Here is a 27158-nt window from a genome sequence, read left to right as displayed (position 1 = left end):
CTTGATGCGTTTTTGCCGGTTATCCACACTAAACTACTCGGATCGTGTAGCGCTGGGAGAACCATATGTGATTTTAGTGCGCCTTTCGATTGAGTTGAAAAATTAAAATCCAAATAATTCCCGCGACCAATGAAAACAAAGTCTAACTCTATCATTTACCAAGAGAATTAAAATTAATCAAATTAAGCGAAAACAGGTGAAGGGCGGGAAAACGCGAGTGATCAGGTCGAGATTGGTTTTAGTTTTATATCTGGTTGGTTGGGAGGATTGCACGAGTTTTCTGGACCAATCACAGAGCAGAGTTGAATAAAATTACCGGATTTTTTGTAAAAACTGAAACTGTCCTAGTCATTTTGATTGATAGGTTCTCCCCGGTTTTCACCTTAGAGCTTCGTTTTACATATGAACACCTTAAACAGGTTACTTTGATGACAGTCCAACTTACCAATTATTTCCCTAATTAAAAAAGGTCTGGTTCCCACAACACAGACTGACAACAATTGAAAACGATCATGTTTATTTTTGCACAAGGCCAGAAAAATAAATTAAATACCCCGTTATTTGGACTTCTATCTTAATTGAACGCTGGGAAATCTTCAAGGTGACATATTCAGTGGTTAAAATTAGATAATTGATTTATTTATTCGTTTTCCTCAAGACATTTGTTCTTGATAAGAAACCATGCACATTTTCACTACGTATGGCTTGATATCAATGCATCTTCTGTACAAAATTTTCCCAAAATTATTCGAATTAAATTTCAAGTAAATAGAGCAATCTCATTCCCAACGTTTTTGAAACGCTTGTTAAAAAATCGTTCATTTAAAACTGCAAATCATTTGCGATGATTTCTGGACAGTTTCCGATTTCTTCCTTACTTCCTCTACTGCATTCACTCCCGCCCTTAGCGAGTGCAGAAATTTGCTTTGAAACCATCGAATACATTCTGTTCTTCTCAGAAAATTACAACACCGACTGAAGTAATTCATGATTGATGCGGATATTTGTAGTCATCGATTGGTACCACGGTTTCTTTAACACTTTGTGGTGAGACCCATCTCAAGATGTAATGAGAGCTGCCTGCCTTGTCATTTGTTCCTGGAATAAAGCCACTGGTTACCATGGGGACAAATCAAACACTTTACTACTATGAATAAAGGGGTAAGTTTCTAAAGAAACTGTGGTGCTGCCTCGGTGGGAGAGTATAGCAGGTAATTTAGTGTTAACAACTGAGTTGAAAACGTAAATTCGCCACCGTAAAGGGTAAAAAAGCTGACGAAGGGCTAACGCTCGAAACGTCAGCTTTTTTACCCTTTACGGTAGCGAATTTACGTTTTCAACTCAGTTGTTAACACTAAATTACCTACTTTACTACTATGAACGGCAAGCCACAAAGTGACCGCAGCGGTCAATAGTCTACGCATGTGCAAACGTTAAAGCGACTACGAGGCGGCCCAAAATCTAGCTGTCAGGCAATCTCGAGCCCAGGATCATTTTAGCTCCTTGTCACCGATATGGTAGCCAGAAAGCATGCTGTCTCGCAGGAATATTAATCAAAACTATAAACAACCACACGAGCCAAGGAGTTATATTGTTTTAAAAGTGTATAGGAATATGGAAAGGGATGAGATAGTGGCGTGGAAAACTAACCTGAAAGACGCGCGCCTCCAAAAGGTTGCTGACCCACAACAGATCCAGTTGATTTGTCGTTGATATAAAAGTTACCAGCTGCATCTTTCAGAATATCAGCTGCTTCTTGGATAAAATATCTGCAAGGTTTTTCATCCCAAAATACAAGAGTAAACGCACTTTCGGTTCACTAACATATCTAATTTCGACTCAAAGCAGATAAATACTAACCTGTCTTTTGCAAAAATGGACCCGGTCAGAGCAAATGGAGAAGTCTTGTCTACCTACGAGGCAGCAATAGTGAAATATCAAATCTAAAGCACAGGAAAACTTCTGTAAGTATTTCCTCCACAAGATGGTCACAGATTCAGACTCATTCAAGATGGTCGCAGATTCAGCGCATTTCGTTTGCGCGTCGTAAACCAAAACCAAATTTAAAAAAACAGCGCCCATCAAAACAAACGAAAATTAAGCGATTTTCATTTGAGTGTCAAAAGTAATCGAAAATTTTCAATGACGTTGCTTTACTTCGCATTGTGATTGGTCCAGAAAACTCGCGCCACTCTCAACCAATCAGATACAAAACTAAAACCAATCACGACTTGGTCGCCCGTGTTTTTCCCGCCCTTTAGACTATATGGTTGTTTTCACTTGTAGTCCTCATGAGCTCATAGGTCGTAGGTCGTTGTTTTGAGTTAACGAAACTCAATCGAAAACTGCTCCATCAGAACCCAGAGTATAAAAAAGTAAAACTGACAAAGGTGCCGGAAAACAATTAACCGGGTTTGAAATCGGTTTTAAATTTATCAGCTGATTGGTTGAGAGTCTGCCAAGCACAAAGTGAAGTAAATTAAAAAAACCAATACAATGCTAAATAATTTTCAACAAACCGTTGACAACTACACTCCTATATTAGCTAACAGTGCTCTTACTAATTGAAGCGTCTCCTTGCATTTTTGGTCTGGGTATACGTATACGGTAAGAACAGGGCCGAAAATTTCCTGAAGAAGAAATTAGACAGAATCAAACAAAATTAAAAGAAATGAATGAGGCAGTAATCAGAACAGTACAATTTATAAATCGTAAAGAAGAAAACTTTTGACAGAAATGCGTTTACCTCGTTCATGAGTTTGTCATCGGGTTTCTTAGTCTCGATGATAGTTGGTTCAACAAAATAACCCACACTAAGGAAGAAGAAGAGAAGGATTTCAAATTACTTAAGAACACAGTTTTCTAAAGGTATACGAAGTACAAGTTATACCTCGCAAATTTCATTATTGTTATTTCCACTTTTGTCGTGTATCGACTTCTAGAAGTGTCTGAAATTAGCGGATATCGTTACGAAAACGGACCCAGTTTTTGAAATTGGACCAAAACGTCTGAAAACCGATGTCCGAAACCAGTCAATACCGTCCAAGAACGGACGCAAGTGTCCGAAAGCGGACGAAAGTCTGCTATCTTTTTTGGCTGAAGTGTCCGAAGCCGAACGGTACTGTTCAAGAACAGACGCGATCTTCTGCAAACGGAAGCAAGTGTCCGAAACCAGATGGTATCGTCCAAAAACATACAATTTTCCGAAACCAGAAGCACAAAAAGTCTACTTCAGGAAGATATCGTCAGTTTGCGTTTACTTGCGTCAGTTTCCGCATGTTTCCATGTGATCTGGGACTCCTGCGCCCTTTTTTCTAGCCCGCAGAACAAGCGTAATTTTGTGTGGCAGGCGGAGGCAAGTGCGTGGCGAGCGCGAAGTGCGAGTCGCGCGAGGGAAGAGCAATTCGCGCTCACCTCGCGCATGCCTCCGTTCGCCTACAAAACGGATGAAAATAAGCCCGTTCTGCAGGCTATAAAACGGGCGCAAGTGTCCGAAATCAGATGGAAACGGACGCAAGTTTGCGGAAACGGACGATGTCGTCCTGAAGTAGAACGGTACCCTCCGAAAATCAAATTGTAAATAATCGGTGTCATGCAGAGGAGGGTATGAACAAGAAATCACTGAGCAACTTAACATTTACTTAATTATCATAATGTACTATTATCCTAATAATAACACTATGAGCAGCGCACAGGAAACATCCTTCTGGTAAACTCAAGTCAATCTCACCTGTCATCGCACTTTCCTCCGGCAATAATACTGAGATCTGGGCTTTCTTTGGCATAATCGATGTACTCTTTTATTTTCTTGTACGACTGAAAAAAAAAAAGACAAAAATCACTGGAATGTTTATCACAAACCTAGCTATGTACTTCCTCAGGATCACAAATTAGGTAAAAGGGTTTTACCTTGCCATCAATAACCGCTGATACAAAGGTATCATAATCCTCTGGCTGCAATGAGAGATAACATTTTAACAACTGGTTACAGCGCTTTTCGTTCAAGTGTCGTTAAAGCAAAACCAAAGTCATCACAACAATCAATTAGAACTAGGAAAAATAACACAAGAAGTCAATGAAAAGGCAAAGTAAATACGAGTAAATCGCTTATCAAAAGCGCAGACAAACGAGGGCAAAAAAGACGAGATCGGTGTTAGTTTCGAATCTGATCGTTTGAGAGAGTGGCACGAATTATCTGGACCACTCACAAAGCAAATTGAAGCAAAACCAATGCAATCCCAGATTACTTTCGACAAACATTTGAAAATTACTGTATGAAGCGTGACAATCAAGGCTTGTTAAAATTAAAGATTGTATCAGTGTACCCTAGATAAGATGTCGAGAAAACCTGTTATGTAGCAAGCTTACTTACCGAACCCATTTTCAGTTCTTTGTGTTTTTGAATAAGAAGTTCCTTAACCTAAAGTATGAAGAAAAAGGACTACTAGTAAAAACCAAAAAATCACAGGTATATTAATTGTATTAGTAATTAAGTAAAGACTTTATTTATAGGGCCGGTGCTTAACTCCGGTTTTCTTAGCATGAAGCGGCTAGCTACTCCCCCCTGGGTGGGATGCTAGTCCATCGCAGGGTTACCCCCAGCATATTTGCTGGTACCCATTTGTATACCTGGGTGAAGAGAAGCACTGTGAAAGTTTCTTGCCTAAGAACACAACACAATGACCCCGGCCAGGGCTCGAACCCTCACCACCCGATCCATAAGCCACCGCGCCTCCACACTATTAATTGCATTAATTGAAGTTAATTATTTAATCAAACTCATTTTCTAGGTCTGTACAGTAACCTACGGAGCCTCCTTTTTCCTCTCTAATCATAAATTGGGATGCAAAATAATCGGGGCCTTAATTTACAGTATGCGCGTTAACCTCAAGCTTGGGAGCATGAGGTATGTACCATTTGATGGAAATTTCTAACTAGGAATTCCATTCATATGGCTAGCGCCCCATTATTTGAAAATCCTTCCTTCGCCTTATACAGACAGCACCTTATTACATAAACTTTTCAAACAATTTTATTTAGCGATTACAACATTCGTGGCGTTTATTGTTCAAGTTACCTTATTATGGCATTTTTTCAAAATAATGAGATTTGCGAGTTTATCCTGCCATGCAAATTTCAAACAATGAGGTAAATGGAAAGCTTACCTCTGCCCACTTGGATTCTGGAACATAAATTCTTGAACACGCGGAACATTTCTGACCACTATACCCATAAGATGCTCTAATGGTACAGTTAACCACCGTGTCTGAAATATTCAACGAGTTGAAAATTGAATTAGTATTTTTAAAAAACTTTTTCAGAGTATAGAGTTGATCATTTAAAAGTTCCACGTACAATGTTCTCCTTGATTTAACGAAAGGAAAACGGGTGTGCGCGAGGCTTGCATGAATAAGGAGGATTTACCCTCCTAATGGTATTCTGAAGACTTTCAGAAAACTATTAATATCTTTAAGGAGTTAAACTCTTCGATAGAACATACTCAAGACTGTAAGGCTGATTTATACTGACGCCGCTGTGGTTATGCCGCTTGTTCGACGTCTGTGCGGCAAGTTACGAACTGAGTTTCCTCTTTTCGGATTTATGGCCCCTAGGCGAAGCCCTCGAGCCATACGGAGTGCTGCTATTTCATTAGTTAGTTACTATTAGCAATTATGAAACTCAAACTCAAACAAACTTTACCTATGTCAGCAGACTCGTGTAAAAAGTGGAAATTCTTTCCTCCACATTCTGCAACCACATACACAAGATAAAAAAAAAGGTTAAAGAGTTTTAATCTTCATATTAAGAACCTTTTCAAAAACACCTTGCTTCAAAACTGAGATTTCACAAACCTCCAATTAATCTTGGGAAGGTTCTGCAAACAAAATAACAAGTAAATCAACAGTTTTTAGTAACTTCCAAGGCTGGGTTCTAGATCTAATTATATATGCCTACCAACCTCACTGGTTGGTAGGCAAAATGGTTCCTCCAAAATCATGGCTTTCCCAAACTTTTTATACAATCTTGAATTCTCAAGATACTGTATGTGATCAATGCTGTTTGAAAATAGCAGGATGATTGTACCTCAGAAAATCACTAAAAAGCAAACACCTTTTTGATTTTTCCTTTATTATCTGAACAAGATTAAGGCTGGTGGTTTTCAACCTGCTTGAAACAATGTTTCCAAGATTTCTGAGCCATTTAACACTCTCTCTCAAACAGTGCCAAAACATTTTCAACCAAAAGGGAGAAGTTATGTAAAGAAAGGAAACTATCAATACTAAAGGGACATAGTTCCATTTAACCCTTTAACCTCTATGAGTGACCAGCATCTAATTTCTCCTTAAAACATCACCCCTGAATCAAATGTAACGGTGACAAGAATAAAGAAAATGATCAACAACTGAAGAAGCTCATGATTGTTAAACAAATTCTCCTTGTCAGCTCCTTAGGAAATGTACAGTGAACAGTATGGAGAATATGTACACTGATGCGACAGTGTAAAGAGTTAAAACATCAAATTTTTTAGTCAAAATTGCACAAAAAGAATGGCAGACTGAGTGGAGCATTGACTGAGTGTGGATAAAGTATTTTTAGACCTTAGAACTGAAATGGTTAACAATAATGTATGAGCTGGCATGGTTGGTTTACCTGTATATATCAATGTTCTCTGCAACGTTTTTCCAAATGTGTCTAAATGTTCTAAAGAAATAAACCAAAGTGATCACAATAGTTTACACAGTGAAGAGATGGAAAATTAGCCTGCAGTGCAGGTGTCTTATTAGGGTGAATTAACGTTAAGAAGCATGCAGTCATTTGTTCAACTGGCCATGTCTGATTTGGATTTAGAGTCAACCATGGGGAGAGGGGATGAGGAGAGGCAAAAATATTCACTCCCCCATCCCACCCCTCTCCTCATTTTTACTGCTGCTCACCCCCAAGGTACAAATTTCTTTCTCTCCCCAGCCTTCTGTTGCCATTAAAATTAAAGATGACAGTCATAATTTTGCTAAGAAAATTCTGAGCACTTGCTTCCCAAAATTACACCTGCCCTGCAGGCTGATGGAAAATTAGCAGCATTTCTTTATGCATACATTTTAAAATCAATTGTAAATAGACTATGTATAATTTACTTGAGGAAAAGTTGAAAAATTATTCAATCAATATAAAAATTGCTCATACTTGGTACCCAACTGCTGATTGCAAGGTGAGCCCACAATTCTCTTTTTCTCAGAGAGGAAAAAGGGGGGCAAATGACACAGGAAGGAGATATGGTTCTGTGACTTACTCAACGCTGCCAGTAAAGTTAATTCCTGCTAAATGAGGTGATGCTGTTATCACATCTCCAAATGTCTTGCCAGATGATGGAATAAAGTTCACAACACCTGCCAAGAAAATAATAAATAAATCATTGATAGATCACACCAACAGCTCTGAGGATTTATGTTCATTTATTACTAATCAACTGAGAAAACCCTAGATCATTTCCAGCAACAACAGCACAGGAAACAAAATGTATGCCCTGTATTTATAGTAGGATGGTCTCTGTACAGTCTCCTCAGAGGATCATAGAATTTGATTTTCTGAGAGAGAATGGTTATGAAAAGATAGGGTGTTGTTTTGATTTACAAAACCTGAGTGGAAGTCATTGTCTGAGTCAAGCTCCTTATTGATGTCACATAATGACTGCAGAGCTGTCATAAAAAAGTTTTAATGTTTTTTGCACCTCAGCAAGTTACCAACCTCTCAAAAACTCAACCCTGACAATTGTGTAAACGTACATTTTATTCCTTGGATTTGTATTTACAAGTCTTCATGTGCCCACAATTAGCTTGAGTGCTATTATAAGTGGGTTGCGTGGTTGACCTAAAACTATTATATAAGCATTCACAAATTACTTATAACCTTATAGGATTGTGAATAGGACAAATTTACTGTTACAGAATAAATAAATTTACAATTCATATAGGGATTTTGAGGTACAAATTTAACAATTGACAAAGGATATAACATGTCGTGCCAAGGGTTATAGTGGGTCACAGTCTTTATCCCTTCTGAGTGATAACTAAATTGTCTTGCAAAATAAAACTTCTTTGTCTAGCAGGCAGGTAAGGATGATTATGGAGTTTATCAACTCAATAATCAAAGCAATATTTTATTTTGTTCCGCAACAAAATTCTCACAACTAGCCAACAAAGAAATGTATGGCAATGAATGGGGAGGATTTCTAGCTTAGTACATTTCTCAAGAGTGAAGAGGTTAATGACAGCCTTGGTCTCTAACCACTATTTGATTCTAGACTAGCATTATTTTCAACCGCATATAAATAAACAATAAAAAAAAAGATTCATTACCATTAGGAACACCAGCCTCTTGGAAGATTTTGTACACCAGGTAACTGGCCAACATTGTTGTTAAGGCAGGTTTCCAGAGAACAACATTGCCCACAATTGCTGGGGTACCAGCCAAGTTTCCACCAATAGCAGTGAAGTTAAAAGGTGAAATAGCAGCAACAAAACCCTGGGGGTAGCAGGGGGGAGAGAGAATATATACATGTTAATTGATGGTTTAACAAATAACAAAGGCAGATAACTCAAAGTACCATTCAATACAGTCATTTTGTTACCCTACTTTCCACCAGTACTTTGGCCCTGTTTTTCAGTGTATTAATGTACATAAAAAAATTATGCACGTCTGACTAGCTGAAAACAAGTGCATTCTCAAATAGTGTGCGCGCTGCCGAAATTTACATTATTTTGTCTTGACTCTCTGTGATGTTTCTTCATGTATATTATTAACAAGTAAAAATATGATTTCTCGTGCAATTTAGCATTGTAAGCACTTTTTCAATGCTTCAAAGATTGCAACTTGCACTTGCCCTAAGGGCTCATGCAATTTTGTTGTCTTCAAAAAATTTTTTTGTGCTTATTAAAACCAAATGGCACCCAAAATCATGTTATTACCTATACTAATAACATGATAATCTAATTTTATGTATTTTGATGCCCTTATAAAATAAAATGGCATAATGGTGGAAAGACAACAAAATGTATTTTAAATTTTTATTTAATTTTTTAATAACACTGGATGAATTACCTCCAGACCTCTGTATTTGAGTTGGTTGATTGCCCCTCTAGATTGGTGAAGCTCTACACCATCACGCAGTTCCTGCAACCACATCCACATAAATTTGTGACTTGAAAATTGTCTCTTACTGAATATCCATTGTGACTTCAATTCTGAGATAAAAATTTTACTTGCAACTTCAAATCCCTCTAGGCAAGTTGAAGAGTACAATCATGTAAACTGGATTAAATTGAAAGCCATCACAGAAAAATCTATAATTTAGATATATTCACAGTCATAATATGAATAAATGTACACATTTGAGGCAAAGCAATGAATAAAACCTGATTAGAAACAAAACAAATCATGTACTGGTACTGTTCACTGAGTCCATGAACTTGAATGTTAGACCACATTCAATAGCCTATTGCTTCAAAGGTGCCCACCCTCTAATAAGCACCCTACCCTAAATAAGTACCCACCCCCCTTGGCCAAAATGTCAACCAGGCACCCCTCACAAATAAACAACCCCTCCTCCCTCCCTTTCTTAAATAGTAAGGATACAAAGAAAACCTGTTTCTCTTGCCACTTTATGTACAACTTTTTACACTTCTACTACAGAAAAATTAGTATAGGAGATAAGTTTCTTCTCCATTCCAGTTCTTTCCATCTCCTTGTGCCTGCAGAGTTCCTTTATGTGCATCATCCGTTCTTTTAGTTAGTGGTTTAGTTCTGGTTCATTTTTAGGTCTTTTGTTAGTTAATGATTACCACAGTAAGTTTGTTATCTCCGATCAAATTCCCACTTAAATGCACGTGTAGAAATTTTATTTCAATCGTCGCTGCTAGTCATGGCTGCTAAATCATCACTGCTAAATCGTCGCTGCTAGATAATCGCCACAAGCTATGTGCTACCGTTCGCTGCAAGCAATTTACTACCGTTAGGAGCTAGACCAAAGTAAGTTTTAATTTCTTTTACATTTACTTTGTTTACCATTTGTATGTATTATTGGTATAGTTTTCGTATTTTTTTTCAGTGCAATCGCTTCCTTTTTAGTTAGGTTAATGTTACATTTAGCAACACATTTTTCTTAGATTAGTTTCTGTTGGTTTTCTTTTAGTTCGAACCACACGCACGCAACCTCAACCGCTACTCTCATCAAGCAAATTTTGTCTTAGCGCTATCATCTAAAAACAATAAAGATCACCGTGCGCATCCGAATTGACCGCTCGTTCTCTTAGGTAACCTTTCGAGGTTACACTTCGGACATTAATTAATCCTCGTTGGGAGTGAATAATACTTTCCGCCTGCTTTTAAAGAAAACAATGTCGCGACAGTCCTTGCCAAACTAGTTCCGTTGTTTTTTCAAAAGTGTACCTGTGTTTTTCTTTCTTACGCGCTCTCTAATTGGCAGGTGTCAGAGTGTGACAGATACTTGTAAATATAATGTTTCAAAGTTGTTGAAAGCCTTTTAAATCTCCTTTATCAGTACGCAAATGAAAATGTTTCGATAAAGCCTCTCTCTTTAGTTTGCATCACCTCTATTTTAACTACCATTCACTTGCTCAAAAATTATTCAGTTTATGGTAGATCTTGCTGTAATCACAGCCCTAATTCATTTGGGTTCTTCAGGAAAGAATTTCGTTAAGTTTAAGGAAAAAAATTGAAAATGTTATTCACCAGCTTAGGTCGGTCCGTATTGGGAAAAACTGTGCCCTCTGTCTTGAGTACTGCCCTCAGCCTATAGCCTCTGGCGGTACTCAAGACCTTGGGCACAGCTTTTCCTAATACAGACCTCCCGGCTGGCGAATAACATCAAAATCCATTCGATAGCGTTATTCACCCTTTGAACGAGTGGGCCCTCATCTGTGACATCTTTCCATGTAAGTTACCCTACCTTGAAAGGGGGTCGTCTTTCACCACCTTCACCAGGCCTGCCCCAAAAAGGCCTTCCAAATGGGAATCCAGGAGGACTCTGCCAGTACAACTGGTGTTTACAGTTTGAATATCCAGCTTCAAGGCCTACACCAACTCCTAATGTGACAGGCCATGCAACCCCTTCATATTAAAGTAAAAAATATTAGAGGAAGCTACAGTTTTGTGGAAACATCCAAACAAATATACTCATTGTGGTAAAAGCAGTGATAAGCTGGTGTAAACAAAAAACAACGCTTTCAATGGATTTCAAGCCCTTCATCCTAATAAGGCATTTTTCTCTTGTTTACAGGGAACATTCCAGTGTTCAAGAGGTAACTTTACCTTCCAATCTCTTCCATGGTACGCATAAATAAGAATTAGTTTCATTCAAGCTATAATGAATAACACTTTAGATAAACTTTTCACTTTTTATGGAGATGCTAAGGGTGTAAAAGAGCCATGGGTATTTAAATCCCTTTAACCCTATAACTCTCATGAGTGACCAAGACAGAATTTCTCCTTACAATATCAATACAATATCAAGCAGGAGAGTGATGGGAATAAAGAATAGTATCAACTGGAGGATCATTACTTGATCCAATACCAAAGTCTCCAAAATCATATTACAATAATTGTATGGCAGACAGTAAGGAGAATTGCTAATGAGATCTTGGGAGTGAAGAGTTAATAGTTATGATTTCATGTCAGGAAACACTTAATCTTAAAAACTGTTGGTGTATTGCTACTTTATATTGGTCACCTTTGTATCTCTTGTTCATTAGATAGATTCATGTAAGTCAAATCAAAAAATGGAATCTGGTAACCGAAGGAATTTCATTGAAATATCCAAAACACCGCACCCTAAATAGGGGACCCTCTCCTCCCCCCTAGAAGACCTCCTAGCTAGACCCCTATTCCCGCGAAGTGTATGTTGGACTATAAAAATATCTGCGTTACGAAGTTGAGCAGATATTTGTTTCCGTAAGTTCTGAAGGGAATTTTATGTTTCTTAGTGAGTGTTTCAGTGAGTCTCTTAAGTGTTAAGTTATTTGAATAGCGCTATAAAAGTGTTGATTAATTGAGTGTTTGTCCTTCGGGTCTGTGAACGCATCCGCATAAGCTGTTAATTTTAAGTCGTTTGTGTTATAGTGTGGAGAGTTTGGTCATTTGAGCGCCTTCTGCTCAAGCTCAAAGTCCGCCGATTCAGCGAGAAGCACTTCTCACCGGGATGACTGACTTTTGGTCAGTGTCGGATGATCATCATCATTTGCAGGTTGGTTATGACTTTCCTTGTTTTTTTTTCTCGGAAATTTTGACGAATTCAATATTTGGAATAACAGCTGAGGTGTGAAAGGCCGTTTCAATTCTGCCACGGGTTTTTGGAAAACCACCTTACATGCGCCTGCGTTTGTTTAAGATGGTGTTCGGCGGGGGTTCAGACTTCCTTTTGCGGAGTATCCGCCCCCGTGTTTGTTGCCCAATAACAAATCGGCCTTAGCTCATGGCTGCATCGTTGAACACAGCGTTCCTATATTCTGTGTTAACCCCTTAGCAGTAGCAGAGGGTAAAAAAGCTGCGCTTAGCAATTGATCCAAGACACGTTAACAATTATGTGGTCAAATTTAAGTTCAAGTATTAAGATCTTTCCTCTTTGTCTCAAGTCCCAGAGGAAGGCCACTGGTGTTTTACATGGGGCTTTAAATCGAGGTAGCACCACGTGGATATCTGTTCAGAGCATCAAGCGTTTCTCGGCTTTGCGTGGTCAATCGATGGCGTGCTCAAATATTTCACCTTTACAGTTTTGCCTTTCGGCCTTAGTAGCGCTAGTTATTGTTTCACCAAATTATAGCGCCTCTTATTGAAGCGCTGGTTTTCCATGGAGCATACTAGTTTTGTGTATCTTGACGACGGTTTTGGAAGTCAGTAGTGTTATCGATGACCCATTGCGTATGCCCAACGTTATAAATAAGTATTTCTCATCTGTAATAACTTAGCAACCAAACTGCCGCAAGCTGAGCATCCTTATATGGACTATCTCTGTAACTCCAAACCACCTGACACCTCATTCTTCTTCAAACCTGTTACTCCACATGAAGTGAAGCTTGAAATTTTATCCATACCGAACAATAAGTCATCTGGCCTTTACTCTTGTTCTGCACAACTTCTTAAACGCTCTTGTGACATAATATCCCCTGTCCTAGCAAATTTTCTCAACAAGTCTGTCAGTCTGGGGGCATACCCTTCTAAACTGAAAATGTCCAAAGTTATACCCGTCTACAAAGCTGATGATAAAAAAGATGCCTGCAATTATAGACCGATTTCATTACTGTAAAACTTCGACAGGATTTTTGAGAAAATTATGTACAACAGAATGAAAGTTTTCATACAAAAACACCAACTATTATCTTCATCCCAATACGGTTTTCGCAAATTGAACATTGTTCTGATCCTTTGGACCCTGATCCATAAGTTTGCTCACCGTAACAAAAGAGACGTAAATCCTTCATCAGTCAGTGTAACCAGATTTAATCGAAGTAAATTTTCGCGGTGAAACGAGAAAGGGTTTTCACCAGCGAGCACGACAATACAATGACAATCCCTAAATCACATGGAAAATCAATACCATGATACCTTGTTACAATGCTAAACTGTGTGGTAACGCTAGACGCGTGACACGCGTGACAGAACAAACATGCTATACTTGACATGGTGGAATCCATCCGTACCAATATGGATGAAAGATTTTTTTCTTGTAGGGTATTCATCGACCTTAAGAAAGCTTTTGACACGGTGGACCATAAAATATTACTTGCTAAACTTAATTATTACGGCTTTCGAGGAATTGACAATCAGTGGCTTTCCTCATATTTAACAAATAGTACTCAAACAACTGAGATTAACTCTTAAATTTCGAATAAAGAAGTAGTTAGCTGTAGTGTACCCCAAGGGTCTGTTTCAGGGCCGCTCCTCTTTTTGTTATATGTCAATGATATTCAATATTGCTCCAGGAAACTTAAATTTTTTCTTTTTGCAGATGATACTAATGTCCTTTACTCTCACGAAAATTTCAAGACATTGGAATTAATTGTAAATATTGAATTGAACAACCTATTTGATTGGCTAACCGCCAATAAACTTTAACAGAAAGCAATCAAACTTTGTAATTTTCCGCTTATACCAAAAAAGACTTAATTACCTGCTACAAGTTAATATTTCTGACAATGAAGAAAATAAGAATATTACCCTTGAACATAAGAATTGCATTAAATATCTTGGGTTATTGATTGATCAAAATCTAAGTTCGAAAAACCACATCTATACCCTTACAACAAAAATAAGTAAAACTGTCGGTCTAATTGCGAAGTAAAGGCATATTGTTCCTAATCGAACTCTTCTTAATATTTATAAATCCCTCATTGCTACTTATATATGGTATGGACCAACTTCTTGGGGAACTGCATCTAAGACCTTGTTAAATAACATTCCTGTCCTTCAAAAACGTGTACTCCGTCTTATTCACTTTGCTCCAGTAAGGGAGCATGCATACCACTTTTCTTGAAAGCAAAGCTTCTACCATTAGAATTCCGATATTATGAAAAAATTTCTAATTTAAAGTACGACATCAATATTAGTTCTGCACCGATTAATATTTCGATTTCGTTTCCTAAAATTACCAGCGTTCACTCTTACGGCACACGTTCATCAACGTCTGAGCATTTTTATACTAAAACATCTGCACTTAATGTTCAAAGTAAGGCCTTTTCACGTGTTGGCGTTAAAATCTGGAATGGAATACCAACTAGTCTCAAAAACTCATCCAAGAACTCTTTCAAAAAATCCATTAGAACAAGATTAATCGAAATTCTAGAAACTGAAAACTCCTATGTCGACATAGATACTCTAATTAATAAGATGAAAGATTAATTACTAACTGTAATTATGTTTAGTCTGTAGTTTTCCTCTTTACATATTAAACTAATACCTAGATGTTTGTAAGCACGAAGATTAATGTCTACATGTTGTAATTGTGTGTGAATATTATTGTATAAAATTGTGTAAAATTCAGTTATTTGTCAACTGTCTGGCTTGCCGCGATTAGCTCTTCGCTATTTGCAAGCCAGCCTAGTATCCATCGCCTGGACTATGCTGTCAGCAGGTCAAACTGTCCGAGGACTTTCCCTATAACCGCCGAAAGACGCATTATTAAGAATTACGATCCCGAACGATTTTGCGATGACTTGCATTCGACTCCATTTGACGTGACATATATATTTGAGGACATTGACGACATCCACTGGGCTTGGAGTTACTTGTTATGTAGCGTTCTTGAAAACCACGCACCAATTAAACGTAAAACAGCAAATCGTGAGCACGTGTCATTCATGACACGTGAGTTACTTGAGGCAATTAGGAAACGCAACAAATTAAAGCGCCTTTACAACGAGTCTAAGCGCCGGCTAGATTGGGACAGATACAGGACCCAGCGAAACCTCACATCTTCATTGAGACGTAAGGCTGTATCCAACTATTTTCGTACCACCGCCGCAAACGCCAGAGGCAACCTCAAGAAATTTTGGCAAACGGTCAAGCCTTTCACGCACTCAAAAAAAAACATCGGCCAGGATTCCATTCATCTTAAGGAGGGTGACAGTCTCGTTGTCAATAAACTGGAAGTAGCACAAATTTTTAATGCACACTTTTCATCCCTTTTGAAGGATAACGATAGTGATGGGCATTACAATGATAACTCCCGTTTTACCTGTCATCCAAGTATCTCGGCTATACAGACACACTGCTCTGCGTTTGAGGCTTTTCAGTTCCGCTTTGTAAGTCCATGCACCTGAAGTCGAAAACATACTTAAGTCGCTTGATCCAGGAAAGGCAACTGGTTATGATAAGATACCGCCAAGAACATTGCGGGATGGTGCTGATGCTCTTGCCTGTCCGCTATCTGTTCTTATCAACAAGATCATTGATCTCCGACTCTGTGCCGGCTGCTTGGAAGCTTGCCGAAATCTGCCCTATCTTCCAAAAGGACAATCCTCATAATAAATCTAACTATCGGCCAGTGTCGATTCTAGTCACTCTGGATAAAGTTTTTGAGAAGTGTCTTACATGCCAACTCTCTGATTATTTTAAATCGATATTGTCACCGTTCCTGTTTGCGAATAGATGGGGTTACAGCTGTGAGGCGGTACCTCTACGTTTGATTGAGGACTGGAGGAGTGCTCTTCACAGTAAATGTTTTGTTGGCGCAGTTTCTATGGATCGGAGTAAAGCTTTTGATATGACCTCGCACGACCACCTCCTTGCCAAGTTGGCTGCCTATGGTGCTTCTCCACTTAGGGTGGCCTTCGTACACAGTTACCTTAGACACAGATCCCAGCGCGTGAGGATAGAAGATGTTACTTCAGATGTTGTTGTTTTCTCTAAGGGTGTACCCTAGCGATCGGTTTGAGGGCCCCTCCTTTATGTCGGCATCCATCGAACAAATTTGAAATATTGTGGCAAGTCGCCCAAAATTCGTTTTCTCTCTTACTTTCATATTTTGTAGCCCTGTATCTCCCAATAATTGTGGTGTAGTTTTTTTGTGAAAATATATTTTAGTTTTCGAGAAATGATATTTTTCGTTCTACCGCTCAAATATGCAAATTTTCATCCTGAATATTACCCAAGTTGTGTGACCTCGTGTAACGAATTTACTTGACCTCCGGTATTTCTGTCGGCATAATCCTTTGTTTTATCATCTAAACTTAATCCGTTGTCATTATTGAAGCTGGCAAAGAAATATTTATTTTTTGGTGAATATTTTTGTCCGACATACTTTTTCTATGTCGAAAAGTAGTATCAAAACAAAGACAGTTTTAACAATGACCGATACGACAGACTCTACTGAGCTTCTAGCTTTTAAAAGACAAAAGGATGGTTATAAAGTTACTGTAAAAATTTCCTTGTTTATTTGTCTCGTTCTATCGTGAGACGAACTCAAGGTCCGGCAAAATTTACCTGCTAGCGACTATGAAATATACATGGTGTGCCTACCATAAATCACTACAATTTGTAAAGAAATCTAACATAACACTCTTACCTTGTTTATTTATGATTTTATTAGCTGTTTCGATGATCAAGTTATGCTCTACCGCATTTTAGCCAGATTTAATTTGCAGTTTGTAAATCTTCTCCACATTATTATATTAGTTGCATGACAAGCGTGACACATATAAATTCAAAGATGAATCAACCTCAGAATTACCAAGAGATGGGTTTTTTTCCCCTCATTTCATATCTATTAAAACCTTCCAAGAATTACTGTATTCAGAAAACTAAAATGTCCAGATCCATCAATGATTCCTTTGCCGGCGGAAGTCAAAGAATGTTTACAAAAGTCAGTTCGATTGATTGTACCACAGATGGTACGCAGGACGTCTGGAAAATTCATATAACCTGGCTAGTTACCACCTTGTGAAAAATTACGCGTCCCGTCAGACTTAGGCCTCGATTGAGAATTGGTCAATAGGCTACCAAAAATCCAGGCAGAGGCGGAGTTTGCTATACTAATGCACGCACTCTGTTGGCTTCCTGCTATCTGGCGGGACGCGTAATTAAGCGCACAGTGGTAAAGGGCCCTTCTGCAGTAGCTTCAAGACGCTGACGAAACTTTTCCCTTCACCGAAAATCACATCATAATTTGTCTTGCTAAATTTCAAGTGTACTGCACGTATCAGCACCCCCCGGGAATCCCTATACATAAGAGGGCGAGGATGCGCGCCGGGAATTTCGAAAAGTACCCCTATAAAATTATAAAAGGTACCTGAGTCTTATCCGTGTGGGAGTGGCAACAACTGATATCTACCCCTAAAAGGTACTAGTTTAAACACAAAAAAAAATTGAAAAATCCCACAAATAAGAACACTCCTCTATCGATGTGCTCCAGAGGCTCAAGTCAGATCATTAAAATTGTCCTAGTAATGCTTATTTCAGGTATTTTATTGAGCGAAAAACACCCTAAAAGGTACTAGCTAGGTCTCTGGTAGTGCACTTAAGTTTGAGACACCGTAAAAAAGTTCCAGATCACTGATTTTGACCCCTGCAAGGTACGACAGGCATCCTCACTCATTTCCGATCACCTCCCCCCCCCCCCCTCCCCTACCAACCCTGTCAGCACCTAAAACCAAAAGATGTGATTTGCCAACTACAAGCTGTCAGTCTCACCTCGTAAAATTCACGTGAACTGGTTATTTCCTTATAAAAACTTTTAGGCACTGATCTGTCAGATTTTTATGCTGACAAAATCTGTCCTGCTTCGAGGCAGGACGGCTTAATTTTTTTGTTTTGTTCGTCTTGTCATAATTTGGTAGGTATGAAAATAACTGCACGTCTGCATTTGTTAAACAGACTATTCAAGTGCATCCAGAACTCGATGCATGCACTTCTAGTGCTTTTGGAACATAGCCAAAGATCTTGCGATGTCTACTGTTCAAGCCTTTTTTTCTTTCCAAAGAGGCATAAGAATTATTTTCATGTCAAATTTGTAGTAAACTGCTTGCGTGTCATCCTTTGTTTTCAAGGTGTCCGACCAGGTATGACTGAAAATGGGGCTCGCTTTGATAGGAATCCTGAAATTATCACTTGGAATTCGCTCGGTAATATTTAAAAAAAAGTGAGTAATACATATATATATATATATATATATATATATATATATATCCAAATTCTTTCATCACATAAAAAGTTGTAGGAGAGGGGGGTGGTGTCGGGGTATAACCCCCCGAAAAAATCGAGCACATACTTAATGGAAGAAAACACATAGTGCAATTGGCAAGAATCTAATGGTCCGTCCCTAAGGTACCTTTTACATTATTCCAAACTGGGTTTCGTTCCGGAAAGAAATGAATTTCATACCGCTTTTACATGCAAAATAATTTAGCTTGTAAAAACAAGTATGTACGTCCTTTTTCTATGCTTCCCTCGCTCCTAAAGAGGATTCATACACATATGAGAGCCGTACCGCGTTTACTTTATACAGTACAAAAGGTCGTCCAGAATAAGTGTTTCGTTCTGTAATGAAAACCTTAATAAACTCATTCAGAAATCACTCGTTTCGAATAATTTTACTATGGTATCATGTGACAAACGGGATGAACTCGTTCTTGAACAAAACTCATTCCGATATCATGTAAAAGGTCCCTAAGAGTTTTTATTCCCAGAGCCTCACGCTTTGCTCTCCAGCCAGAAACACTATAAATTTCAGCAACAACCCGCTTTGAACTGCTGCGCTGCTACTGAAACAACGATTAGTGACCACAAAAGTAACGCATTGTAATATTGTCAATGCAACATAAACAAAATCCTCATACAGGGTAAATATTAATTTGTGTTGGTATCAATTATTGCATGACCAGCTTCTGATATAAATGGGAGAGGGGAAAACACAACGTAAAACCTGGGCTCCCGGCAAAAAGTAATACCCAAGCGTAATATAATAACCGAAACAGCTTGTGGTCTTATGAAATCATAAATAAACAAGGTAAGAGTGTTATGTTAGATTTTTTTACAAATTGTAGTGATTTATGCCTCGATATACAAATAAACGGTGGCGACAAGTAGGCACACTATGGATATTTCATATTCGCTAGCAAGTAATTTTGCCGGACTTTGAGTTCGTCACACGATAGAACAACACAAATACACAAGGAAATTATTACAGTACCTTTATAATCATCCTTTTGTCTTTTAAAAGCTAGAAGCTCAGTAGAGTCTGTCATATCGGTCATTGTTAAAACTGCCTTTGTTTTGATACTACTTTTCGACATAGAAAAAGTACGTCGGACAAAAATATTCACCAAAAATAAATATTTCTTTGCCAGCTTCAATAATGACCGGGGATTAATTTTAGATGATAAAACAAAGGATTATGCCGACAGAAAAACCAGAGGTCAAGTAAATTCGTCACATGAGGTCACACAACTCGGGTGATATTCAGGGTGAAAATTTGCATATTTGAGCGGTCGAACGAAAGAACTCATTTCTCAAAAACTAAAATACATTTTCACAAAAAAAAAACCACACCACAGTTATTAGGACATATTGGGCTACAAAATGTGAAAGTACGGGAGAAAACGAATTTGGGCGACTTGCCGCTTTTTGTCTGATGCATGTGACATTAGCTCTTAATATTTTTCTGAACGATCTGTTCTCGTATATTAATCGTGCTTATTTGTCCAACTATGCCGATGATAACCAAATTTTTTTAAGTGATCGCGATCCTGAGGTGGTTAAGTCCGTAATCATTGGCGATATCGCTGTAGCAAGTCTTTGGTTTGATGATAACAAGCTAGTGCTCAATCCCGAGAAATAAAAGGGTATTATTCTTCGAAAAAGCTATCCTGGTGATCTTTCCTTTAGTATCAATGATGTGCAGGTTCCAATCGTAGACCATTTAGATCTTTTAGGTGTAACTATCGATAACTAGCTAAATTTTAACAAACACATTGCCAAGATTACTAAGAAAGTTGGGAAGTAGTTAGATGTTTTGAGTAGACTTAGGAAAATGCTATCAATTTCCTTGAAAATGTGCCTCTACAACTTGTACGTAATGTCTTACTTCACTTACTGTTCTGCTATTTGGCTCAACTGTAATGAGTCTGATAATCAGAAGCTGGAAAGGCGAGAGTTTTAAGGTGTGTCTACAACAAACGGGTGCCCCTTTATGATAATTATGACTACGGTTTAACTTTGTCTAATCGTCGACTACAGGACATTGCTATATTGATTTTTAAGGCTGTAAACGACATGTTATCGGAAAACAAGCGACTTATTTATCGTACGAAATAATGTGAAAAGCTTAAGAGGCACCAACAAGCTCGTCGTCCCATGTAAGAATACTACAACTTTTGGCTTAAAATCTACATCTTTTATTGGTGCCAAAGTGTGGAATTCCTCACCGGATGAACTACGCTCAACGACAATTCTTAAGGAATTTAGGAATGCGGTAAGAGAGCTACATTTGCAATGTACATTCTATTACGATCTTCTCACTGTTATAATTTTAAGAGTTAAGATTGTTTACTTACTTTAAGTAGTTGGAAAGTTAGTCACTGGTCATTTTTCAATTTTTCGTTAGTTATTTTACTTTTCTCGGCATAGTAGCATGTACTACCAGGGGCGTAATCAGCCTCATTAACCCGAGATGAAACAAAATTACGTACTTATTTAACTATTTCGCAGGTCTTCTTGTTAACGAAGAAGAGTCCCATTTGCAACCTATGCAGATAGGCGAATTGCTGGGTTTTGTATTCAACACCAATACTATGACTTTTTAAATTCCAGAGAAGAAGGTGCTCAAGCTTCAAAATCTTCTGAGAACCGCAATCACGGACGAGTCGTCTTCGTATCGCGAATTTGCTAGAATAGCGGGCTCCATAGTTTCGCTTTCCTTAGCAGTGGGTCCTATTTCGCGTCTTTTCACCAGACAAATGTACCTAGCGATCGAGTCTCGATCAGGATGAGATCACACCTTTCGTTTCCCTGCAGCACTTTTGGAAGAGTTGAAACTCTGATATTGGAACATCGGTTCATTTAATGGTTACTCTCTTCGACCTCCGCCTGACACGTCCACCACCATCCGTTTTCAGCATCGTTAGACGGTTTAGCGGCCACCGATATGTTCACGTTTGATGACCTCGGTCAAAGCTCTACTTTCCATGAGCTGAAAGCTGTCTACTATGTGTTATTTTCCTTCGCGGGCCAGCTTACGAGTCCTTCCCTCGAGTCGCAGTAGATTCCCAGATCGCTGGATGAGAAACCTGATCAGCTCAGTAGGTTATGCGATAAAGATGAATCCATCTGTTTTCCGGCTAGAGGATGCCAAGTGGGGTCCCCACACAATCGACCGTTTTGCAGCCTATGAAAATGCTCAGCTCCCAAGATTTAACTCGAAGTTCGCTTCTCCTGGTTCCAGTGGGGTGAACGCCTTGGTGTAAGACGGGAGTGGTGAGAACAATTATATTGGATTTGTCCCCCAGTCAGCCTCGTTGTCGATTCCGTCCGTCATTTGACATCATGTGTTAGTCGCACAACCTCGATCATTGCAGAATGGCCCTCGTCGTATTTTTGGCCTTTTTTACTTCAGGGATGTCAGTTTAAGCCTTTCGTGGTAGAAGTTTTTGCCCTCCCGGCTATGAGCAACCTTTTGCTAGAACGGCCAGGACAGAAGCAAAGTTATAAATCACATGCGTCAGTCCTTCGCGGCTGCCCAAAATTCAGAATGTTATAGCTTTACGCTTAGATTTTCAGTGAGATTATTTTCTATATCCGCGTAGCATGAGAGTGGGCCTTAATCGGCGTGCATAACTTATTTTTTGCGTTTTTTGGCACATGTGTTTGGGTCTATTTGGTCTGTGCTTTTGGCCGGAGTTCGTCCATGCTTTTGGCCTGATTTGGCCTGTTTTTTGGCCTGATTTGGCCGTATTTGTGGCTAGATTTGGCCCGTGATTATGGCCTGACTTTCCCCGTGATTTTGGCCCGATTTGGCCCCTACTTGTGGCCTGTTTGGCCCGTAATTTTGGGTTGATTTGGCCTAAGATCAAGTTGTTTGAGTGTTTTGGGGGGATTTTTTCCCTTTTCGGTTTTATTATCAAACACCTATTCAAATTAAATGGTTTTGAGATGACTCCTTGTTTTTGTTTCAGACGTTATTCTTTCCGGGACCAATCACTACGTCGTTTCGTTCCAGGCCTTCTACGTTTGCAGCTAGGATCGAAGGCTCCCTCCATTGTGTCAATGTATAGGTCAGGCTGGTTAAGATGGCGGAAGTGGGCTTCTTCGAAGAATGGTATACCTGTAAATCCGGCCAAGCCTTTGTATATCGCCTTGTTTATCAATGAGCTTACGAACGAACGTGTGGAAAACAATATGGGTGTGTCACCCATTGAACCTACGCTCTCTGGTATTAAATGGGGTCATACTACGGCCGGGATGGAATCTTGCCCCACTGGTCGTCCACTCGTGAGATCATCTGTCGAAGCAGCGAAAAGGAAGCTGGCTCGTCCAGTGCAGCCTTTGTTCGCAGATAGAGTGCAAGCAATTGCTGATGCTTGAGGGTCCGGGATTGGGCTTATTTAAAGGCCTGGATCCGGGAATTTAAAATAAGAGGGGAGCGAGATGTGGGATTGCTGTCATGAACGGGACTCGGGAATCGGCGTTTCTGAGGAGCGGGATTCGGGAAATAATCACTTAAACGAACCGCGAACCGGGATGTCCGTTGACGAGAATTTATGAAGAAATCGATCTTCTCAGTCCACGAAAAGCACCAGGCGAACAGGCTCTCTAGCATTCAGGAGGCGGTCGGGCTGTTCAGTGATACTCTTCGAGTTATTGTGCGTCAATGAAAATTATATCAGAAGCGAAGTTGCCAATTAACCAAAAATCCTCAATGGCCCAAAGGGTAACCAGGCATCTAAGACTGCTGCGTCAGTTGAAATGCTTAACGGCCTCGAAAACCCCCACGGTGTTAGATTACCCAAGAAACTTTGCAAATGCAGCAAAAGATGGCTTAAAGGGGACAACCCGTTGGGCGGTGTACTATTTTACAAATCGAAATTCTTGGTATCCTTTACTTGAACGTGCCATGATCCTGTCGGCCATACCAGCAATTCAACTGTTACCACCTCTACAGGTGACAGTACAGAACATATAGAAGGTGAGGGACTTAAACATTTGTTGCAGCAGTACGTCAGCGCTCTGTCAGACGGGAAACAACGGTGGCAATAGCTGAAACTTCTTCCTTTGTACCTCTATCAGAGAGAAATTTAGCCAGGCGAACCGATCAGCCTCGAACGCTCTGACTTCGAGGAGCAGCAAGGAAACAGAAGAAAACAAGACGAATAGGAAGATGGAATATTATCGTACGATTCCCTGTGTGATGATGATGACATGGTGACATTCCATCTTTGGAACGAGAGGCTGATTGACATTGATTCGCTGTAACTTTGATTCGTGTTAAACCGCAACAATGATGTTACTGTGATCTTTTAAGTTCCACCCGGAACCGCATTTTAGTTGGTTGTCTTGCTTTGGGCTAATGATAAGACGTGTTTACCGGAAGAGCGCCTTTTTGCCCACCTACGTTTAAGTTATTTTTATTCATTTCAAACAAACATTTTACAAAAAATATTGAAATCAGTCAATGAAGATTTCCAGTTGCTAATTTAATTAGTTTCTGCCTCAATTCTTTTGAAGTGCATTATGCACGTTCTGTTTACTATGAAAAGAGTTTCAATGGTGTCACATTGTCTTTGCCCTTGTGGCATTTAAGATCGATTTTATTGAGGAATTAAATATCCTCAAGTATAAGTTGGTGTTTGTTTTTTTCAGTCTGCAAGATTTTAATCTTGCTTGCACATACTTCAGCAATATCAGTGTTGTATTGCTGTGCCAGTAAACACCATAAGGCTCTCTGGAGCTAAATATTAAATATGTCTTGTTTGTGTTTAAAATAAGTACCAAGTTTTGTGCAGAACTTAATTTATAATAACTTTGAATAAGATGCATTCTTAAATTGCAGTATTGTCAGCGTGAGTTCAACATAATTTTTTGCCTTTGTGTTCCTTGTAGCTGATCAAGCTTTGCAGTGGAATGGTAGAGACAGGGAAACAGTTCAACTCATCCATCAGGTAATACTAGTACACAATTAAAGAACTCTGATCTCTTTTTGTGGTTTCTCTCTTGGTCTTTCACTTCTCCCTCTTTGGAAAGCTCTACTCTTTAACCCTTTTGACTCTTAACAGTGACTAACATTGAATTTCTCCTTAACGTATCACTTCTAAATCAAATATTAAGGTGATGAGAATAAAGGAAATGTTTACCAACAAAAGAAACCTTGATTGTGCAACAAATTCTCCTGCTCAGCACTATGGAAAATTTATAGAGAACAGTGTGGAGAATTTGTATACAGATGCAGGGGTGTAAAGGTTAAAGGATTATTGGGTTTCTAAAGGATCTTGTTTCACATATGAGGGTTGTCCTGACCAGGTCATAACATCTTTTATATAACAGCAAAGTGATACAGGTCACCCAATGATATAAGTTGGTTTCCTGTGGCACCTGAAGTCTAAGATAGCACAGTTCGGAATTGAATAGTTCAGACAAGAATTGTTTGTTAGTTACATGACTTTATTTTCACATTAAGGCTTTCATCACTTTTCCTTCAGTGCTTTAGTGAGTGGTATTGACAACCTGACAAAGTACTTTGCAAGAGATGAGCTGGTGTCATTCACACTGGACAAGTTCTCTTGTGCTCTGACTGAGCTTCAGAGCTTCCTATCAGTGAGTGAGATTTCCTCAATTGTCAACTCTGTAATAGTCCATAGTCCTTCCTTAAAATCACATCTCATTTAAAAAGTAATATTTCAATTAGTTAAAATGATTTATAGAAAAAAAATTTTCTACATGGAATTGTTGCCCTTTGTGATTTTGTTGTGTTTGTTTTCTGGCAGTCACGGAGAACAATATGTTGATTATATCATTAGACTGGTGGTAAATAGAAGCTGTTACAGTGGAGATTTGTGAACCTTTTATATGGCTTCACATACCCCACACCCAGCCTTAAACAAGAACAAGCATAAACTGATAACTCTCTTATTTGCAGTACATTTTGTGAATGTGTACATCATGTTTTTGACAGTTCACTTTCATTACCATTGACTTCATACCTTGCATAGAGAAAAAATGTTTTCTTCTCTCACATCACCTAGAATTGGATTTTTGATGACATGTTCGGTGAAATAATCAGTATCTGTATTTTCCTCAGATTCTTTTAGAGCAAGCACAAAAATCAATCTCAAGCACACTGAGAACTTTTATCAAAGAGTAAGTGTGGTTGTGAAAATTCTTGTCAGGTTTGTCTTAAAAAGAGAAATTGGATAACCTGCATTGCACTACAAAAGGGTTAACACCCACCTGTATTTTGAAAATTTTGATGAAATCACATCTTTTCAATTCCTTAACCTTTCTAAATCCATCTCCTCTCTCTGTAAAAGTTTTTTCCTTCTAAGATTTGCATAGTTCTTACACAGCAATGGACAGTTTGAGGTGGGGAGAGGTACATTGTGGGAGAAGTTAAATGGAAAGTAAAGAAGAAAAAAGTGAATTTTTCATTTTTTTTACATTGATAGTACAATGTAGTTGTGACAGTTGATTTGTTTGCCTCCTCTTGTAAAATGAGCCTATTTACAACTGTTTTAATTACACAATTCAAGATTGATTCAAGATTCCAATTGACACTGTCAGCTGTTAAAAGCAGGAATTAAAACAGTTGTTATGATGCAACTTCAATTAAATAATAGTTATTGAATCAAATATACTCTAAAAAGAAAATTAAGTGTGTTGTCATTGTTACAATTTCAGAACATACCTGTAGCTGCTCAAAAAGTAGATGAACATCAAAAATCTTTGCAAAACTAAATACTATTTATTTTCTCTCATTTACAGGGAAGTCAAGAAGGTTAAGGATGCTAAAAAGCTGTTTGACAAAGTCAGTGATGATTTGGATAAGTGAGTGTATAATACTTGACATGTATACTGACCTTTTTGACATGAGCTCAATAATTGGTGCTGTAACTAAAGGGTCATGTTGGATTTTCTCTTATTTGCCCATTGGCTTTCGAGATAAGGCTCTTTAGCACTCTAAGCTCAAAATTTTATTGCCATTTGGCAACTGAAAATCAGAAAAAAGTCATCAGAGCTGCAGGCAACACCATAGTAGCCAGCAGTCATTGTAAGGTTCACTTAATTTAACATCTCAGGACTCAACACTTGAATAAGGAAAGAGGAAGTGGCAACAGCCTGGAACTGGTTTATGACTGTGCATGTTGATCATAAAGATTTTTGACAAATGCAAACCTTTCAGATTTCTATGTGGCATCTGCACACAGATCGGCCATTTAACAACTTTTGCTAAAAATGCACCAGCCAAATTTTTTTCCATTCACCTTGGTGACAAAAATGGTCACCACTTGAAACACTACTCCATAGTATGACTGAATGAATTTTTTTTTTGGTTTTGTTTTCTTTTTAGTGCCTTGACAAGAAATGCACAGCTTCCACATCACTGTAAGGCCTCTGAAGTGCCGAGGAGGTTAGACTATTGTTGTAGAGCTTCATGTGTAGTTGCTAAA

General features: G+C 38.7%; 1 protein-coding gene, 1 long non-coding RNA gene and 2 pseudogenes across 2 annotated transcripts in view; 3 read left to right on the top strand and 1 right to left on the bottom strand.

Annotated features, from left to right (window-relative positions):
• Positions 1-500: 500 nt before the first annotated feature.
• Positions 501-27158, bottom strand: part of LOC131785884 (delta-1-pyrroline-5-carboxylate dehydrogenase, mitochondrial-like) — a 71515-nt gene continuing 44857 nt past the window's right edge. Inside the window, exons 15-21 of the mRNA XM_066171688.1 lie at positions 3910-3954; positions 3731-3816; positions 2747-2813; positions 2562-2630; positions 1861-1913; positions 1651-1769; positions 501-1098 (exon numbers count right to left, since the gene is read on the bottom strand). Coding sequence (XP_066027785.1) covers positions 986-1098; positions 1651-1769; positions 1861-1913; positions 2562-2630; positions 2747-2813; positions 3731-3816; positions 3910-3954 — 552 coding nt within the window. The 3' untranslated portion in view covers positions 501-985. The remainder of the gene's footprint in view (positions 1099-1650; positions 1770-1860; positions 1914-2561; positions 2631-2746; positions 2814-3730; positions 3817-3909; positions 3955-27158) is intronic.
• Positions 9565-25809, top strand: LOC136283225 (uncharacterized). The gene is made up of 7 exons (XR_010718652.1): positions 9565-10023; positions 11294-11343; positions 12133-12256; positions 22674-23683; positions 23785-24656; positions 25202-25308; positions 25793-25809. It is a non-coding gene; the product is annotated as an uncharacterized lncRNA (long non-coding RNA).
• On the top strand, positions 12400-13383 carry LOC136283275 (uncharacterized; annotated as a pseudogene).
• LOC136283222 (uncharacterized) lies at positions 21294-22281 on the top strand (annotated as a pseudogene).

This window comes from Pocillopora verrucosa, chromosome 9 (genome assembly GCF_036669915.1).
Source record: "Pocillopora verrucosa isolate sample1 chromosome 9, ASM3666991v2, whole genome shotgun sequence".
Classification (NCBI taxonomy): Eukaryota; Metazoa; Cnidaria; class Anthozoa; order Scleractinia; family Pocilloporidae; genus Pocillopora; species Pocillopora verrucosa.
This window is presented reverse-complemented; position numbering and strand designations above follow the sequence as displayed.